This window comes from Cydia amplana, chromosome 7, assembly GCF_948474715.1.
Source record: "Cydia amplana chromosome 7, ilCydAmpl1.1, whole genome shotgun sequence".
NCBI classification, from domain to species: Eukaryota; Metazoa; Arthropoda; class Insecta; order Lepidoptera; family Tortricidae; genus Cydia; species Cydia amplana.
The window spans coordinates 4,575,174-4,594,530 of record NC_086075.1 but is presented as its reverse complement, the minus strand read 5'-3'; the positions used below and the strand labels follow the sequence as shown (position 1 = coordinate 4,594,530).

Here is a 19,357-nt window from a genome sequence, read left to right as displayed (position 1 = left end):
TTTCGCGCTCGCTACGCTCGCGTTTTAATACGCTTTTAAAGGTTAAGCCTAATTTGATAAAGGTGGCATTCTGGGCTTCCTACCGAGCGACTACTACTACGACTTAAGCACTGACATCCTGGACGCTTCGGGCCTTCGGCCCTACGCGGAGCTCGGCCTTCGGCCTTCGCATTTAAACACTGCAGATACCATATATTGTTCTGTGATTAAGCACTGAGGGCCTACCGCGAACCACGTTCGACGTGTTACCTCCCTGTCACACTTACGTTCGTATTTACAAGTGCGACAAAGAGGCAACACGTCGAACGTGGTTCGCGGTAGGCCCTCTGACATCCTGGACGCTTCGGGCCTTCGACTTTACGTGAAGCTCGGCCTTCGGCCTTCGCATTTAGACACTTATACTATTGTTCTGTGTTTAAGCACTGACAGCCTGTACGCTTTGGGCCTTCGGCCCTACATGGAGCTCGGCCTTCGGCTTTCGTATTAGATATCCACACCAAAATTTAACGTAAACCATTGCGGCTGTGTCCGTGACATAGCCTCTCTCAATTATTTTCTATCAAAAAAATTCGCGCTCATTACGCTCGCGTTTTTAACTTTAGAAATTAAGCCTACTTTGATAAAGGTGGCATTCTGGGCACCCTACCGAGCGACTACTACTACGACTTAAGAACTGACATCCTGGACGCTTCGGGACTTCGGCCCTACGCGGAGTTCGGCCTTCGGCCTTCGCATTTAGTCACTTATAAAATTGTTCTGTGATTAAGTTTTAAGTCTTTAGTGTTAGATAGATAGATTTATATACACAAACATATTGGTTTAAACCCTGCATTTGTCTGGAAGAGCGGGGTTTTCTGTCACAAGCATATCTGTTGTTTATAAAAAATAAGTTCAATAACTAAAACCCGACTACTGAAAAATTGCGCTCTTAAAAGTATGAAACAAGAAAACATTTCATTTTAAAATCGCATTTAGAAAATATTTTATATTTATTATCTTTTAAATAAGAGATATTCAGAGGATAGCCGTGGTCGTATGCCACTATACTTTACAGTTTATGATATAGCTTAGTTATTTACTGTATTGTGTTGTTTAATGGGTAGGTACCTAAGTGGCATACGACCACGGCTTATCCTCTGAATATCTCTTATTTAAAAGATAATAAACATAAAATATTTTCTAAATGCGATTTTGAGATGAAATGTTTTCTTGTTTCATACTTTTAAGAGCGCAATTTTTCAGTAGTCGGGTTTTAGTTTTTGAACTTATTTTTTATTTAATTCATTTTGGGGTTATACTTTCGTAATTTAATATCTGAAGTCAGATTACATTATTTTTGTGTGGGAACGGCTTGAGCACAGGATCGCAGGAAGTTAGTATGGGCAGGTGAGCACCCGGCATTAGAGCCAGCCCCGTACGTTGCATGGGCTACGCCCGACTCTTTTAGTATGGAGGCACCTTCGGTGCCCGGAATTATACCGTGCTTCGTCGGGCTACGTCCGACGCATTTAGTATGAGAGTCCACCTTAGTGCCCGGCATTGTAGTGCGCCCCGTACGTCGGGCTACGTCCGACGCATTTAGTATGAGAGAGGGCACCTACGGTGCCCGGTATTGTAGTGCGCCACGTACGTCGGGCTGCGACCGACGCATTTAGTATGAGGATACCTGCGGTGCCCGGCATTGTAGTGCGCCCCGTACGTCGGGCTACGTCCGACGCATTTAGTATGAGAGGCCACCTTAGTGCCCGGCATTGTAGTGCGCCCCGTACGTCGGGCTACGTCCGACGCATTTAGTATGAGAGAGGGCACCTACGGTGCCCGGTATTGTAGTGCGCCACGTACGTCGGGCTGCGACCGACGCATTTAGTATGAGGATACCTGCGGTGCCCGGCATTGTAGTGCGCCCCGTACGTCGGGCTACGTCCGACGCATTTAGTATGAGAGGCCACCTTAGTGCCCGGTATTGTAGTGCGCCACGTACGTCGGGCTACGCCCGACGCATTTAATATGAGAGAGGGCACCTATGGTGCCCGGTATTGTAGTGCGCCACGTACGTCGGGCTACGTCCGACGCATTTAGTATGAGAGGCCACCTTTAGTGCCCGGCATTGTAGTACGCCCCGTACGTCGGGCTACGCATTTAGTATGAGGGCACCTTCGGTGCCCAGCATTGTAGTGCGCCACGTACGTCGGGCTAGGCCCGACGCATTTAATATGAGAGAGGGCACCTACGGCGCCCGGTATTGTAGTGCGCCACGTACGTCGGGCTGCGACCGACGCATTTAGTATGAAGGCACCTGCGGTGCCCGGTATTGTAGTGCGCCCCGTACGTCGGGCTACGCCCGACGCATTTAGTATGAGAGACCACCTTAGTGCCCGGCATTGTAGTCCGCCCCGTATGTCGGGCTGCGACCGACGCATTTAGTATGAGAGGCCACCTTAGTGCCCGGCATTGTAGTGCGCCCCGTACGTCGGGCTACGCCCGACGCATTTAGTATGAGAGAGGGCACCTACGGTGCCCGGTATTGTAGTGCGCCACGTACGTCGGGCTGCGACCGACGCATTTTGTATGAGAGGCCACCTTAGTGCCCGGTATTGTAGTGCGCCACGTACGTCGGCGAAAACCGATACCGAAGCCAAAAACGATAAAAGTAAGGGTACCATTCGATTCCTTACATTTCACCAAAAAAAAATATTGTATAGCAATTATATACATAAACGCAATATTTCACCGACAAAAACGCAATTTTCTTGTTTTGTCCATACTACAACGTGGGCGATGACGTCACGGCCTCTGGCCGTTTTGTATAGGGCGTTTCGCGAGTGAAGTGCGACTGTCGGACTTTGACTACAATTTCTGACAAAACTTCCGTGAGACAAAGACATATTAAATATATTAGAAACGGGTCACTCACGTATTTTAAGTCGAAAAACCCGCCGCCGCCGCCGCCGTAAACGCAAGCTCCTGATGACACTTCTCTGTACGAAGTGAAACATGTCGAGCGTTTTTCGACTTAAAATACGTGAGTGACCCGTTTCTAATATATTTAATATACAATTTCTGACTTTTGTGTTACTTTAATGCAATGGGTCCCATATAGACATTTGATCCTAAAAACAAACCCGATCGACTGATACCATAAAAAAAATTAGTCATGTAGCCTATTGTTGTGACAATGGTCTAATGGCGTAGATACCCACCTCGGGCAGCGAGTCGATGTAGGCGAGCTCGTCGGGCGCGTCGTCGCGCTCGGCGCGCAGCTTGCGGCGCGTGCGCGCGCGCCGCCGCCGCTGCACGCGCGGGGACCCGCTACAGCCTGCGACCAACATACACGCTTCACGTTTAAGAAGTGTAACGCACTTACGGTAGATGTCGCTAGTCGCCTTACCTAACGCGTATAATGTAGGTTATGGTGGAAATAATACTGTGATAGGTACTCTTATATTTTAGTTTTATTATTATTTTTCTCTTAGTTTATTGTTGTATGCACAAATAGCTCTGTTTTTACTCTGTAGAAAACAATTTGAATTAACATGATGTTAAAATATTTTCATTAAGGAAACTGTAAGTCTAGTTTTAAGAAAATTTCCAGTGTTATATATAACTATAAAAGACTGTTTGTTTCTTAAATAAATAAATAAATAAAATAAAATAACGGGTAAATCTCTATAGCTTGGTAGTGGTAGAGCATATATAAATTGAATTACGAGTTGTTTTGGGCCATGCCACACCTATTTGGTTTGGTTTAGAATCTTAAAAAACACTTTGTATTAAAGGTTTAATCTGAATGTGTGGTCATCGTCAGAGTAGGTATGTACCATCACGCTCCGTGATTGTTGCGCCATTTAGAGTCCTATCTAAATTGATTGTTCAATACTTACGCTATAGAATTTCCAATTTAGGAAAAACCCTAAATGGCATAACAATCCCGTACATGGGTTGGTTGTAAAATAGAATGGCCTGATTTGATTCTGACCTTTTCCTAGGTTTGAAACAATATAAGCAATAGCTTAATTAAATGGAATACATTCCAAGAGAATAATAGGTAAGGTTATAAATAAGTTGTGGCTGGTCCGGCTGCTGGCACTACTGGACATGCTGCAAGCTACTTTGAAATCAGTGCGGATTGGAGTAAATAAGCTGTATAGGATTGTGTAATTGTGTACCTTCCTCCCGGTCACTATCGGAGGTGTCCGAGTGTTTCATCGGCGAGGCGCGGCCGGCGCCGCTGCCGGCGCTGCTGGACGAGCTGCCGGCGCCGCTGCTGCTGCTGCTGCTCTCACGGACACACGCGTTGCGGATCGCGATCTCTGTAATAAGCTGTAGGGTTGTGTAATTGTGTACCTTCCTCCCGGTCACTGTCGGAGGTATCCGAGTGTTTCATCGGCGAGGCGCGGCCGGCGCCGCTGCCGGCGCTGCTGGACGAGCTGCCGGCGCCGCTGCTGCTGCTGCTGCTCTCACGGACACACGCGTTGCGGATCGCGCTCTCTGTAATAAGCTGTAGGGTTGTGTATTTGTGTACCTTCCTCCCGGTCACTATCGGAGGTGTCCGAGTGTTTCATCGGCGAGGCGCGGCCGGCGCCGCTGCCGGCGCTGCTGGACGAGCTGTCGGCGCCGCTGCTGCTGCTGCTGCTCTCACGGACACACGCGTTGCGGATCGCGCTCTCTGTAATAAGCTGTAGGGTTGTGTAATTGTGTACCTTCCTCCCGGTCACTGTCGGAGGTATCCGAGTGTTTCATCGGCGAGGCGCGGCCGGCGCCGCTGCCGGCGCTGCTGGACGAGCTGCCGGCGCCGCTGCTGCTGCTGCTGCTCTCACGGACACACGCGTTGCGGATCGCGCTCTCTGTAATAAGCTGTAGGGTTGTGTAATTGTGTACCTTCCTCCCGGTCACTGTCGGAGGTATCCGAGTGTTTCATCGGCGAGGCGCGGCCGGCGCCGCTGCCGGCGCTGCTGGACGAGCTGTCGGCGCCGCTGCTGCTGCTGCTGCTCTCACGGACACACGCGTTGCGGATCGCGCTCTCTGTAATAAGCTGTAGGGTTGTGTAATTGTGTACCTTCCTCCCGGTCACTGTCGGAGGTATCCGAGTGTTTCATCGGCGAGGCGCGGCCGGCGCTGCTGGACGAGCTGTCGGCGCCGCTGCTGCTGCTGCTGCTCTCACGGACACACGCGTTGCGGATCGCGCTCTCTGTAATAAGCTGTTGTAGGGTTGTGTAATTGTGTACCTTCCTCCCGGTCACTGTCGGAGGTATCCGAGTGTTTCATCGGCGAGGCGCGGCCGGCGCCGCTGCCGGCGCTGCTGGACGAGCTGCCGGCGCCGCTGCTGCTGCTGCTGCTTTCACGGACACAAGCGTTGCGGATCGCGCTCTCTGTAATAAATTAAAGTGAGTTTTATTATTATTGTAAACGAAATCACTCATAATTTTAGTCATATTCAAATATGAAAATTTTGCAATCTTGCCAAAAGAGATCAGAATAATTAATATGAACACACATACACACACACAGACAGACACAGATTTACGTATTGCCCTGCTTGCACTGGCCCGCCGCCCCTTCAGCAAAGGCACTAGACCGCCCAGATGCCCCTAGTACAGGGTGTATCCGCGCGGTCTCTTCATCTTCATAGCTTAACATGATGCAGTGTAGTTCTTAACCTTAACCAGTTATGGAAATAAGACATTTTTAATAGGTTTAAATGAGGACTTTTCAATCATACCTTCGCCCTGAGGATCAAATATGACAAACTCCGGCCTAATCTTGCTGGTCCTCCGGCCCTTCAACAGGGGCACTAAACCACCTAGATGCTCAAGGTACAGGGTGTAGCCAGCTTCCTCATCGTCATGCCTCAGCATGGTGCAGTGCAGGCGGGTGCCGCCACCGCCGCTAGCGCCCCCTGGTGGCCGGGACACGAAGCGACGGAGCTCGAGCGATTCTGGCACGTTGCACTGAAATGGTTTAAGGTTATTTAATGGTTAAAGGCATAGTGTAGTGACTCTGCCTGTGAAGCCGATGGTCCTGGGTTCGAAGCCTGGTAAGGGCATTTATTTGTGTTATGAGCGTAGATATTTGTTCCTGAGTCTTGGGTGTTTTCTGAGTGAGTACCTATAACACAAGCCTTTTTAAGCTTAGGTACTGTTAGTCAATCTGTGTAAGAATGTCCTATAATTTTATTTAGGTATTTATTATTTATTTATTTCAATATACAGTTAAATTAAAAGTTTTCTTTCCCAAAATTTGATAGGGCACAAACAACCAAATTTTTTTCCACTGTAACTTTACGGCGCTATAATATTTAAATAAGTTAGGGCCACTTGCACTTCACTAACCCGGAGTTAACCGATTAAACCTGGAGGTACCATGGTTACCGGTACAATTTGACAGTGGGTTAACGGTTTAACGCGTTAACCCCAGGTTAGTGAGGTGGTGCAAGTGGCGCTTGCTTACCCGTATAGTGTGCGCGAAGAGGTTAGCCAGCGCGGGCTGCAGCCGGGGCGGGATGGGCAGGCTGCTGGCGGCGCCGGGGTCCCGGAGCGCCTGCGCCGCGCGCACTCGCGCCAGCAGCTGCAGCGGCGCCACCACGCGCCACACGCGCGCCGTGCACACCGCGCCGCCCACGCCCACGAACAGTGGCGCTTGCTTACCCGTATAGTGTGCGCGAAGAGGTTAGCCAGCGCGGGCTGCAGCCGGGGCGGGATGGGCAGGCTGCTGGCGGCGCCGGGGTCCCGGAGCGCCTGCGCCGCGCGCACTCGCGCCAGCAGCTGCAGCGGCGCCACCACGCGCCACACGCGCGCCGTGCACACCGCGCCGCCCACGCCCACGAACAGTGGCGCTTGCTTACCCGTATAGTGTGCGCGAAGAGGTTAGCCAGCGCGGGCTGCAGCCGGGGCGGGATGGGCAGGCTGCTGGCGGCGCCGGGGTTCCGGAGCGCCTGCGCCGCGCGCACTCGCGCCAGCAGCTGCAGCGCCGCCACCACGCGCCACACGCGCGCCGTGCACACCGCGCCGCCCACGCCCACGAACAGTGGCGCTTGCTTACCCGTATAGTGTGCGCGAAGAGGTTAGCCAGCGCGGGCTGCAGCCGGGGCGGGATGGGCAGGCTGCTGGCGGCGCCGGGGTCCCGGAGCGCCTGCGCCGCGCGCACTCGCGCCAGCAGCTGCAGCGGCGCCACCACGCGCCACACGCGCGCCGTGCACACCGCGCCGCCCACGCCCACGAACAGTGGCGCTTGCTTACCCGTATAGTGTGCGCGAAGAGGTTAGCCAGCGCGGGCTGCAGCCGGGGCGGGATGGGCAGGCTGCTGGCGGCGCCGGGGTCCCGGAGCGCCTGCGCCGCGCGCATCGCGCCAGCAGCTGCAGCGGCGCCACCACGCGCCACACGCGCGCCGTGCACACCGCGCCGCCCACGCCCACGAACAGTGGCGCTTGCTTACCCGTATAGTGTGCGCGAAGAGGTTAGCCAGCGCGGGCTGCAGCCGGGGCGGGATGGGCAGGCTGCTGGCGGCGCCGGGGTCCCGGAGCGCCTGCGCCGCGCGCACTCGCGCCAGCAGCTGCAGCGGCGCCACCACGCGCCACACGCGCGCCGTGCACACCGCGCCGCCCACGCCCACGAACAGTGGCGCTTGCTTACCCGTATAGTGTGCGCGAAGAGGTTAGCCAGCGCGGGCTGCAGCCGGGGCGGGATGGGCAGGCTGCTGGCGGCGCCGGGGTCCCGGAGCGCCTGCGCCGCGCGCACTCGCGCCAGCAGCTGCAGCGGCGCCACCACGCGCCACACGCGCGCCGTGCACACCGCGCCGCCCACGCCCACGAACAGTGGCGCTTGCTTACCCGTATAGTGTGCGCGAAGAGGTTAGCCAGCGCGGGCTGCAGCCGGGGCGGGATGGGCAGGCTGCTGGCGGCGCCGGGGTCCCGGAGCGCCTGCGCCGCGCGCACTCGCGCCAGCAGCTGCAGCGGCGCCACCACGCGCCACACGCGCGCCGTGCACACCGCGCCGCCCACGCCCACGAACAGTGGCGCTTGCTTACCCGTATAGTGTGCGCGAAGAGGTTAGCCAGCGCGGGCTGCAGCCGGGGCGGGATGGGCAGGCTGCTGGCGGCGCCGGGGTCCCGGAGCGCCTGCGCCGCGCGCACTCGCGCCAGCAGCTGCAGCGGCGCCACCACGCGCCACACGCGCGCCGTGCACACCGCGCCGCCCACGCCCACGAACAGTGGCGCTTGCTTACCCGTATAGTGTGCGCGAAGAGGTTAGCCAGCGCGGGCTGCAGCCGGGGCGGGATGGGCAGGCTGCTGGCGGCGCCGGGGTCCCGGAGCGCCTGCGCCGCGCGCACTCGCGCCAGCAGCTGCAGCGGCGCCACCACGCGCCACACGCGCGCCGTGCACACCGCGCCGCCCACGCCCACGAACAGTGGCGCTTGCTTACCCGTATAGTGTGCGCGAAGAGGTTAGCCAGCGCGGGCTGCAGCCGGGGCGGGATGGGCAGGCTGCTGGCGGCGCCGGGGTCCCGGAGCGCCTGCGCCGCGCGCACTCGCGCCAGCAGCTGCAGCGGCGCCACCACGCGCCACACGCGCGCCGTGCACACCGCGCCGCCCACGCCCACGAACAGTGGCGCTTGCTTACCCGTATAGTGTGCGCGAAGAGGTTAGCCAGCGCGGGCTGCAGCCGGGGCGGGATGGGCAGGCTGCTGGCGGCGCCGGGGTCCCGGAGCGCCTGCGCCGCGCGCACTCGCGCCAGCAGCTGCAGCGGCGCCACCACGCGCCACACGCGCGCCGTGCACACCGCGCCGCCCACGCCCACGAACAGGCGCCGCGCCGCGTGGCCCCACGTCAGCGCCGTCACGCGAGCCTGCCGGTCAACTCGCCGTTCTTAAACTTTGTCAAAGGACTGTCTGCCGTATTCGAACTTCAAGATATTCCCAAGAGACGACACGTACTAGATCCATTCTAGATACGTTATAGTTTAGATTTCAACTAGTTCTCTTTTGCAGCGCAATTCGGGCAACCAATGTCACTTTTACGATAGATCGTGTTAGATATATATTAGATGTGAATTAGATCTCTAAGTAATATCTTGTGGAAATCGTTCAAAAGTATCTCCAGAATCGCGGAAATGTCAAATTTGACAGGTTAGATCTTAAACATATCGTTATCGTATCTTGGCGATGTCGAATAGATATCTATTACAAAATCCGAATCGGGCCCTGTCTCATTTCAAACTTAGACAGAGAGAAATGAGAATCATACTATCTTTGTCTTACACTAGTACCATCAGCAGCAATAGTTGCTAAGCGGCCGAGATGTTCAAAATGATCTTGATGCGACTTTATTGTTAAGAGGATAAGAGCGCGTCAAGATAATTTTGATCACCCCGCCCGCTTAGCAACTTCTGCTGCTGACTGTACATACTAGCACCCAAAAGAAAAGGATGAGTATAGTTTTTTTGTTCTTATTTACTGACAAATTGGTTTGACCGACTATATTTAATTTAGGATTGTAGTTTGGGTATTGTAAATGGGAACTGTCGTTTTTCTTCTTACCAGTCCTCAGTTGAAAGAAGAAGTACATATCCAATATATACCTACCTACCTACCTGTGTGGGTACAAGGGTAAAACCAGTCCAATAATGTTCAATAATTATAACATGCTACTAGGTACATTACGTAAATACCAATATGTAGTGATAAATACTTAAATTAAGTACGTGCTTACTGAATCGATCGGGTATAGGAAATGAGTACTTAATTAAAATAGAATAAAAGATTCGTTTCAATTCTAAAAACAAAGTTAACTTAAAAGTCTTATTTGTTAACCTCGTCCAACATTTCAACCCTGCTTTACTATCGAAACTAAACTTCGCGTAACTTGCATCCGTAAAATCAAATGGCTTCTATAAAATACTTAGTGTGGAAGCGAGAAATCAAGTTAGAGCAACATTGTTCCATTGAGCACTAAGAACTTTATGGCCGCTCTTACTTCCACCAAAGAGAATAGAGTGTATCAGAGAGTTACTGTCAGGGTTATTCCCACTAGTTACCACCAAGTTCTTACCAGTGGTAACTACTGGGAATTTTTTTCCCATCTTTTACCACTGGTAACTACTGGGAAAAATAATTCCCAGTAGTTACCACCAACTCGGTTTGGTGGTAACTAGTGGGAATTTTTATTCCCAGTGGGTACCACCAAAATTTTGTTAGAGTTAAATACATTAAAATCAGTATAAAAAAATAAAAAATAATATAGAGTGATTTAATAAATCATTATTAAGTCGATTAGTGTTTTAGCAAACTGCCTTAAAAGTGACGAAAAAATATTGAAACAGTTTAACCGGTACTAGTACTAAAACTATAATATATACAAGGATAAATGTAATAATCCATTTAGATTATTTTAAGTGATTTTATTCGGTAATTCAAAATCACTCTATATTTATACTAATACTATTTTATACTGTTATTATTAGTATTTAACTCTAACAAAATTTTGGTGGTAACTACTGGGAATAAAAATTATAACTATAACAAGATTATGTAAAACCGAATTTAAACTGTTGTGAGACATATTAACATTTAATAATTTTACGGTTTACTTAGACTCACTTGTTTTTAGTCACTCGCGACACACGGCCATCGTGAACGCTGCTCGCACTTGTGCTTGAAAAAGGAGACCTAGGCTCTCCGAAACATGTCGCGCGAGTGACTAAAAACAAGTGAGTCTAAACCGTAAAATTATTCAAGATTAAAACCGTAACAAAATGTTAATTTAGAATCAGCCTCCTGACGATCGGAGCACCTAGGGTTTTTTGATAAGGTTTCAGAATTGTCAGTTAACAATGAGGATGATGATGGCACATACCTGGTTGTAAGGTATGGGCACGGTGTAGATGAGAACGCCGGTGTCGGAGTAGAATTTCACTACGTTCTTGAACGGCGGTGCGTCCGCGGGCTCAGACCCCTCTGGAAATAAATATTTTTCACCTCAGCAGCTCGAACAAGGGTACTTTGCTACTTAAAAACAGTGAGCAAAATCGCATTTTGCTCACTGAGTGAGACAAAATGAGCAAAATGCGATTTTGATCACTGTTTTTAAGTAGCAAAGTACCCTTGTTCGTGCTGCTGGGGTGAAAACTTAATTGTTGGTATATCTTAAGAAAACCTGAGTGAATAGAGGTAAGTGATGAAGAAGGAATACATTTTTCGGGTTCACTAATATGTTCTCACTGCTGAGGCGAAAAGTTTTGTGAACTACACGAGATCAAAGTTATTTATATCTCGTGCGCTTTTGAGTCCCTTACTACGCTCAAGATTCTAAATTAGATTCACTCGCTACGCTCGTGAATCTACTATAGAATCTTTCGCTTGCACGGGACTCAAAATAAGCACTCGAAGAAATATCAAACTTTGATCTCTTGTTGTACAAATAACTATTCTAGTGAGTTTTTGATGAACTCAATCTCACAGCGGGCCCGAAATGGAGAAGAGTGGCCCACGACAGACCCCAATGGAAAGAGCTAGAGAAGGCCTTTGCCAAGCGGCACACTGAGCTTAAAGACATACTCTAACTCAGAACAAAAGGGCTTAATAGATAGATAGATAGATAGTGAGTTTTTAAATATTTATGAACTGGTTAGGGCATTAGATCAACTTAGTGTGATCCAAGGAACAATTGTGTCAAGCGGCGTAGCCTGGGACAAAAGTGCATACTGCTCAACACATTTCTTCACATACTTCCCCCACTAATGCGCTGCCTACTAGGTATCCCTATCTCATTGTATAAGAAGTCAGTAGTATTTCCTCAGAGCGTCAGGCTGTGCTGCGTACGTTGTCAAACGGGGATCAAGGCCTTAGTAAAGGTGGAATTCCACCAGCGTGCACCACCACTGTGCGGCACACGATTCAGTACAAAAATGCCTGTACTGTACCGCACATTGTCGCACACTGGTGGAATCCCTCCTTAATTAGTTCCTCCACTATTAGTTCAAAGCAGACGTGATTACAAGATCCATCCCGCCCATAATTCATAGTCCTGTTTATAACTTAACTTTGTAAGAAGCAGTTAATCGGAGAATACCTATTCTACTAGATAAACAGTTTTATATGGAGCTAATAAAAATAAGAAACTATCTTACGAATAAACATAAACCTTATTTTATATTGGTAATAATAATTGGTAATAACTAATAATGTACAATAAATTCATCCATTATGTTTTGTGTTAGGTCATTATTAGTTTCTATATACTTAATAAATAGAATAAGGTACTTATTATTTGCAGCAAGTGGTGTTCGCGTGAAGGATTCTCGTAACGTAACGAAATATGTCGAGTGAAATTCAATCTGAATTAAAAAGTACATGTGGGTGATCTAGAATTATGTACCTATAAATTAGTTTAACATGTCTGTCTTTCAAGGAAGTCTCGAGTTAATCATTTTTGATACAAGCTTTTATCGCTGACTGCTTTTTTCAACAGGCAACTATAATAATAAGTATTCATCAAGACAATTCTAACAAACCCAAACCCAATTAGGTTGCTTTGTTTTATCGCAGAGTTCCTATGGCCACCTCCTGTGCCCATCATCAGGTCAGCTCGATGGTACCTTAATATTGCATTGTCACAAATTACATATGTATGTGAAGTTTCAGTTAAATCCAATAATGGGAAGAGGGTCTAAATTAGCAAGATTTGACCCGAACATACGAGCACATAACTACATAGTACCTATGTAGTACAAGTACAGTCAAGTGTAAAAATATGGCTGCATACAACTTATTCAAAAATATGTCCCATAGTTCTTAATTCGCTGACATAAGAACTATGGGATATATTTTTTTTTATTTTTTATATGGGATATATGATGAGTGCACCCATACACTTGACTATGTAGGATGTAGGTAACCAGGTAATCTAGGTATCCGTATTTTCCATTACCTAGCACATAAAGCAAGCACAGTCTGAAATGAAATGGAACACCGTTGTGCCACGTCGCGTCAACGGTACCGTAAACTTGGATAGTGCTCGTAAATTGCGTTACGAGTGTAGGTTGCGGAGTGGAACGGAGCCTTGTTGTGTATCATGTATCTAGAGTCAAAGTTTAAGATATCGATGCGACCAATTTAACATTGATGTTACGTAGAATTTTAAAAGTAGTACTATCAAAGAAAATAGAGTGTCAATCCACCTCTATTTCAATTTCTCTTTGTTACTAGTAAAATGGTAGGCCTATCCTCCAGATGATATACTTTGTGTATCATCTGGAGGTCCACACTCCACCTGTGCCCGCAGACCGATGAATATCATTTTTGGCTACACAGTTTTCTATTGCGTCACCTGTTCCGGTGCATGATACCGCAGGTTCCCACGTAACTGCTGAAATGCCACACCCTCCGGCTATAAGTCTGCGGTCGTAATGGTTTCCAGCGATCGCAGCTGGAACACTTTCAGCTCGTAATCGATTTTCATGTGAACATATTCCACCACATCACATCGTCTGTCGTTATAATGACGCGGGCTTGACAGTGACAGAGAGGGATAACAGGCAAGGTGTCTCACCGGGCATCAGGGTGCCGGCGACAGCGAGGAGTTTGCGTGAGTTCTCACCAGGTCGGAGGGTGCCAACAGCGAGCAGCAAGTTGGCCCATTCCTTGGCTAGCTTGATTCCTGCTGGGCTCACTATGGGGAGTGAAGGGCAAAATGGCTCACCGGGCAACAGGGTCCCGGCTACGGCGAGGAGTTCGCGCGAGTTGGCCCACTCCATGGCGAGCGTGGTCCCGCGCATGCCGGTGCGCATGCGTGCTGGGCTCACGTCATCGTGTCCGCGGAGTAACACTATTTCGCCGTTGCCTGTAACAAAATATAAGCGAGTATAAGGTCGGGATAGTGTAAAGAGAACCACCTAGAATATTCCCTTTGGTATCGAGATTCATAAGTACTTTGAGGTAGGTTGTTCTCTAGATATTTTTCTTGGTCTCTAGTAGATATTAACATTTTTTTAGAGTAAAAGAGCTCAAGGACATCTGGATGAGCGTAGTCTGTTCCATCCTACCATATAAAATTTACAGTCTTTGCCATCTTTTACCTGCGACTAAAGTAAAACCTACTCGCTTCCCAATTTAATGATGATTAGAAGCAACAAGCGCAAGGACGTGGGCAAAACCGGAGCTCGAGTACAGAGACATAGGCGCGATCAACAAAAATCGAAAATATTGGAATCTGCATTTCAATCTCTCTTGCATATTCGAGCGATACAGAGTAGAGAGGGTGACTGATACTAACCTAAAGCAACAGCCAGCACGTGCCCGCCGTTAGTTTCTCCCCCCTCTTCCCCCTCCTCCATCTTGAACTTCTCGCATGACCACGCCATCGCAGTTATACCCCCTTCTGCTACTAGCTGGACCTGCACAAACAACATATATAACGTTTCGCGTTCTGTGAGTGTGAAAATAAAAATAACTTTTTTTTGTATGGACTATGGACTTGAGGGTGTCACTAACAATAATGCATGATATGAGAGCATGCTTATATCGGTTTGGTAACCTTGAATATATTCAAATGGATCATTAAATTTTGTTTGCATGCAGTTATTTTCAAACGGCGATATTAAGTTTTGATCAGCTCCGATTGGGCTACTTATACAATATGATATTGGATATTGTCAATATCCAATTCCATTTGATTTGAATTTCTCGTTCAATATAGTTAAGGTGTTTACGATTTAGTGGCAAGCCTGTCAAAGTAAATATTAGGGAAACACAAATTTGCTTTCGGGCGAAAAAGTCAATTCCCGTAAAACTGTTTGCGGACGTTCGTAGATTGATTTGTTCGGCCTACGCAAACTGCCACTTGCAGCGGAAATACTGGGACACATTTTTGTTCATAAGACCCAGAGGGACGTAAATAGAATGATGAATTGATGATCCAATAGGTAGCTTCATTAAGACCTAGAGTTAGTACCTCTATGTTTGTTCTCTATCAAATATTAGACCCCATCCACGTTAAACCTGTTTTACACACTTGATAGTGACAAAGTGTGGCCGCGCCATAATTAGAAAACTAACTTTCCGAATTCGCCAATGTTTCTTTATTTACCTACCTATTTCAGTTACTACCTGGAAATATTGATAAAAGAAAGCAAAAGATAAACTGAAGTACCTATTTGTCAAATTTGTAATCGTTTTCTTAAAAATAGTGCGGTGATTTATTTTTACTTTATTTAGTGTAGATGGACTCTAAATTAGTCTAGATGGATGTTCCTAACTCCATAAATACGTGACGCCCTAGATTCATTTTAGGAATTTGAAACAGGCTAATTATTCTACAGCGAGCTAATGTCGAAAATGTGGAAATATCAAAGCATTCAATTCGCAAATTAAGTTCTGTGACCCGGATTCGAGTTATTTGGATAGTGGATGTCACCGATGTTCGAAATAGAAACCTAATCGTAGTTAACGTCCTAATAAAATTATGAGGTTAAATAAATATTGCTGTCGCTACCGACACTATTGAAAATGACTTAAGTTGCTCTTAGATTTGCTTCTTAAGTAGTTACCTATCACTAATTACTTTTTAGTTAATTGTTATTGACTAAATAGCTCCAGTCAGCAATATCATCTGCGTTGAAGACGATCATACAAAAGTGCAAACCCTAATGCCTCTCTTGAATTCCGGAGAAAAAAATTCCACCAACATCTTTTTCGTGTCAAATTGAAATAGGTACGTTAAGTCGTTTCTGCGTAAACGAGAAGACATCAAAATATCCATGTATCGATGTACAACTTCCCGTCGGCAAGCATCCAGTATATCCAGCATGATCCAGCTCACCTGCGACACCATAGCGCCGTGCACGTCCATGATGACGACCAGCTGCGCGGACGCCGTCCTAAGACACACCTGCCCGTCGTCCAGTATATCCAGCATGATCCAGCTCACCTGCGACACCATAGCGCCGTGCACGTCCATGACGACCAGCTGCGCGGACGCCGTCCCAAGATACACCTGCCCGTCGTCCAGTATATCCAGCATGATCCAGCTCACCTGCGACACCATAGCGCCGTGCACGTCCATGACGACCAGCTGCGCGGACGCCGTCCCAAGATACACCTGCCCGTCGTCCAGTATATCCAGCATGATCCAGCTCACCTTCGACACCATAGCGCCGTGCACGTCCATGACGACCAGCTGCGCGGACGCCGTCCCAAGATACACCTGCCCGTCGTCCAGTATATCCAGCATGATCCAGCTCACCTGCGACACCATAGCGCCGTGCACGTCCATGACGACCAGCTGCGCGGACGCCGTCCCAAGATACACCTGCCCGTCGTCCAGTATATCCAGCATGATCCAGCTCACCTGCGACACCATAGCGCCGTGCACGTCCATGACGACCAGCTGCGCGGACGCCGTCCCAAGATACACCTGCCCGTCGTCCAGTATATCCAGCATGATCCAGCTCACCTGCGACACCATAGCGCCGTGCACGTCCATGACGACCAGCTGCGCGGACGCCGTCCCAAGATACACCTGCCCGTCGTCCAGTATATCCAGCATGATCCAGCTCACCTGCGACACCATAGCGCCGTGCACGTCCATGACGACCAGCTGCGCGGACGCCGTCCCAAGATACACCTGCCCGTCGTCCGGCGTCCAGCAGCCGCAGGTGATGCGGGCGTCCAGCGAGAGCATGGACGACCAGTAGCGCTGGCCCGCCACAGAGCCCACGAGCACGAAGCCGTCCTGAAGACGAAACCATAGTTTAGAAACGAAAGGGACAAAAACTTTTTGTTTTAGTACGAGTTAGGGCTCATTTAAACTCGTATAGTATACGATTAGTTACATTGCTGCGGACCATTGAGGTGAGGTGACATCAATCCAGCCGACAAATGACGCAATGTAATGAAACTCGCATGCAAGTTCTCGCACCATATAAATGAGCCCTTAAGGTTACGCGACTTTCCCGACATCATTAAAATAAACAGACTTTACAGCCTAATTTTCGTAGAGGTAGGTACTTTATCCTTACCTACCTCATAATCATACCTTTGCAACATGAAGAAAATCTCCTGAATAATAATCATCTCCATTCAACAAGTTTGCTTTCACTGAACGTGCACAGCTCCGCCCGGTACGGAGTTTACCCTATTTCTGGAGCATTTTGCATATTATAGCAATGCATAAGTAGATAGGGTCTGTAATTTGTTACAAAGGTTGAGAATATAAAATACATCTCAATGTATTATGTCACCGGTACCTACCCAAATAGAGAAAGCGGGGTAGAGTCGGACCAAGAATGTTAAATTTCTGCGAAAATACGACGTTTATAATGACTCTCTCTTACTTTGTTATATTTAAATCGGTGCAAAGTTAGCTTAGATGGACTCTAACATTGAATACCTATGGCTTGCCTGTTAGGTAACTCATGGGCAAGGTGTAAGAAAATGGTGGGATTGTATTTTTAAATATCTCTCTTGCATTAGTTAACTTAAGAGAAAAGTTTATCTTGTAAGATTCCTACAACATGACATACCTACAAATCATACAACAGCAGAATTTGGTGAGAATAACCACAGATGTAGGTACAAGTTACGGAAACTTTCCAAAGGGTTGGTAAAATCTCGAATATTGGGGAAAATTTCACAGGAAACAAATATTTCATTTTGAAAAAGAGAAATTTCGATTTCTATACAAAAATATGAAATGTTACCGATTTTTTTTCAAGTGGAAATTTCGCACTTTTGAAAACTTTCCGACGGAAAATGTTAAATATTTTTTTCCTTTTTTATTGTGGGACGTACCACGTATTTTCCGACGGCACACCAGCAACAATAACCCAATCCAGACTTAGTGACGCAAACAGACGAATTGATCTGTCACGTGTCACGTGCCCACGTGTCTGATAATGTGAATATGTTCTCATTACGTAGAAGACATGCAGTCCCTCCCACGCGCCGCTACAAACAGTTTGATATAGGATAAACTGGGGAGAGAGGGTTGTTGCGAATTGAATTAACAAAATTTTGACCACGACAAATTTGATGGGATTTCGCTGTATAGTTTCCAGACATTAGAACGATTAAGGTGAGGTTGAGTGAGGCCGATATGTCTAAACACCGGTTAATATTTCGATCGAACGAAGCGAGGTGTTCAGTTCATACACTTTTACATGTTTGTTAGACGACATCTTGAGTATTATTTATTCAACATTCATGAACGCAGGAACGCAAGCTTCGATAGGGCTTCGGGTCGGTCTTTAGGTTGAATGAATTGTAGGAATTAAAATGCATGTACATACCTACCTCTATGACCTCTATCTGTCGCGAAGCCTCGAGCTGTTCCTTGCTTAAATTTTTTATAAGTCCTCCAACTCGAATTCAAAATCCTGATTCAAACAGTAAAGAAAATTTACAAACTAAAGGTTTTCGTTACTTAAAGTTACACCGACCCCTAAAACAGCGTTTTTAATTAAATGGAGTTCGGTATTAGGTACGTGCAAGTTACTAAGCTCTTTGCAGTTAAGTAATAGACTTTCCAGACAGGAGCTGTCTGCAGGATGTTTTTCTTGCATTCCTATATTGCATCCAAGGGAACATTTATTTTTGTTTAAACCAAATTACTTAATTTTTTTTTATTAATACATTGTTAGCAAGGCTTCTTTGCTATGGATGGTAAACTTCCCATTTTTGGTCGTCTCAATAGTCCGTCTATCAAATAAATCGATAGACGAGTCCAATTACTTACAAATTTTTTGTCAGTATTACGTACCTACGTAACCACGTGACAAATACTTATGTAAGTAAAAGTATAACCGTCCTACCTCAGCCATGTCATGGGAAAGCAGCCTTATTCAAAGCGACGGCCGAACCGCACATCATCTTGGGAGTGTTTACGTTAAGACGTGATACTTCAACTATCCTAGCACGTGTAAGACGGCTCATAGTATTACCAAAACCAGTATAAACGCGCTCTCCGGTTACTCATAGCTGGGAAGGATCTCGAGGTCAGATATCATTGGACGTATAGCCTGTTCTGAGATGGGAATATTAAAAGCAGAGGTGTCACGTAGTGTTCTCCGCTCCGGCTCAACGTAAGGCCTTTTAGCAAATTGGAACGACACTTTGATTCGCCCCGGGTCGCTAGGGCAACCAGACGCTGGGATTTCTCATAACAACTCAGGGAAAACTTTGAAGTGTCATTTCATTAGTCTGGACTAAGGCCGAGTATCGGCTAGAGGTCAGGTTTGTAAACCTTGTTGTTTATAAAATACAAGTTGAAATATATTACAACTATCCTTGTCTCAGTATAAAATAAAAAAACTGCCTTTTTAATTACTTATAATAATTTGTCAAAAGTTGTACCTACATATTTTTCATTTAATT

The 19,357-nt window shown here is 47.7% G+C and overlaps 1 protein-coding gene across 1 annotated transcript in view; it reads right to left on the bottom strand.

The window, feature by feature from the left end:
- LOC134649356 (tubby-related protein 4) overlaps window positions 1-19,357 on the bottom strand; it is a 69,411-nt gene that overhangs the window by 8,808 nt on the left and 41,246 nt on the right. The window contains exons 4-11 of the mRNA XM_063504070.1: window positions 16,545-16,718; window positions 14,262-14,382; window positions 13,689-13,829; window positions 10,845-10,945; window positions 8,614-8,838; window positions 5,682-5,948; window positions 4,701-4,812; window positions 3,201-3,316 (exon numbers count right to left, since the gene is read on the bottom strand). Of these exons, the coding sequence (XP_063360140.1) occupies window positions 3,201-3,316; window positions 4,701-4,812; window positions 5,682-5,948; window positions 8,614-8,838; window positions 10,845-10,945; window positions 13,689-13,829; window positions 14,262-14,382; window positions 16,545-16,718 (1,257 nt within the window). The remainder of the gene's footprint in view (window positions 1-3,200; window positions 3,317-4,700; window positions 4,813-5,681; window positions 5,949-8,613; window positions 8,839-10,844; window positions 10,946-13,688; window positions 13,830-14,261; window positions 14,383-16,544; window positions 16,719-19,357) is intronic.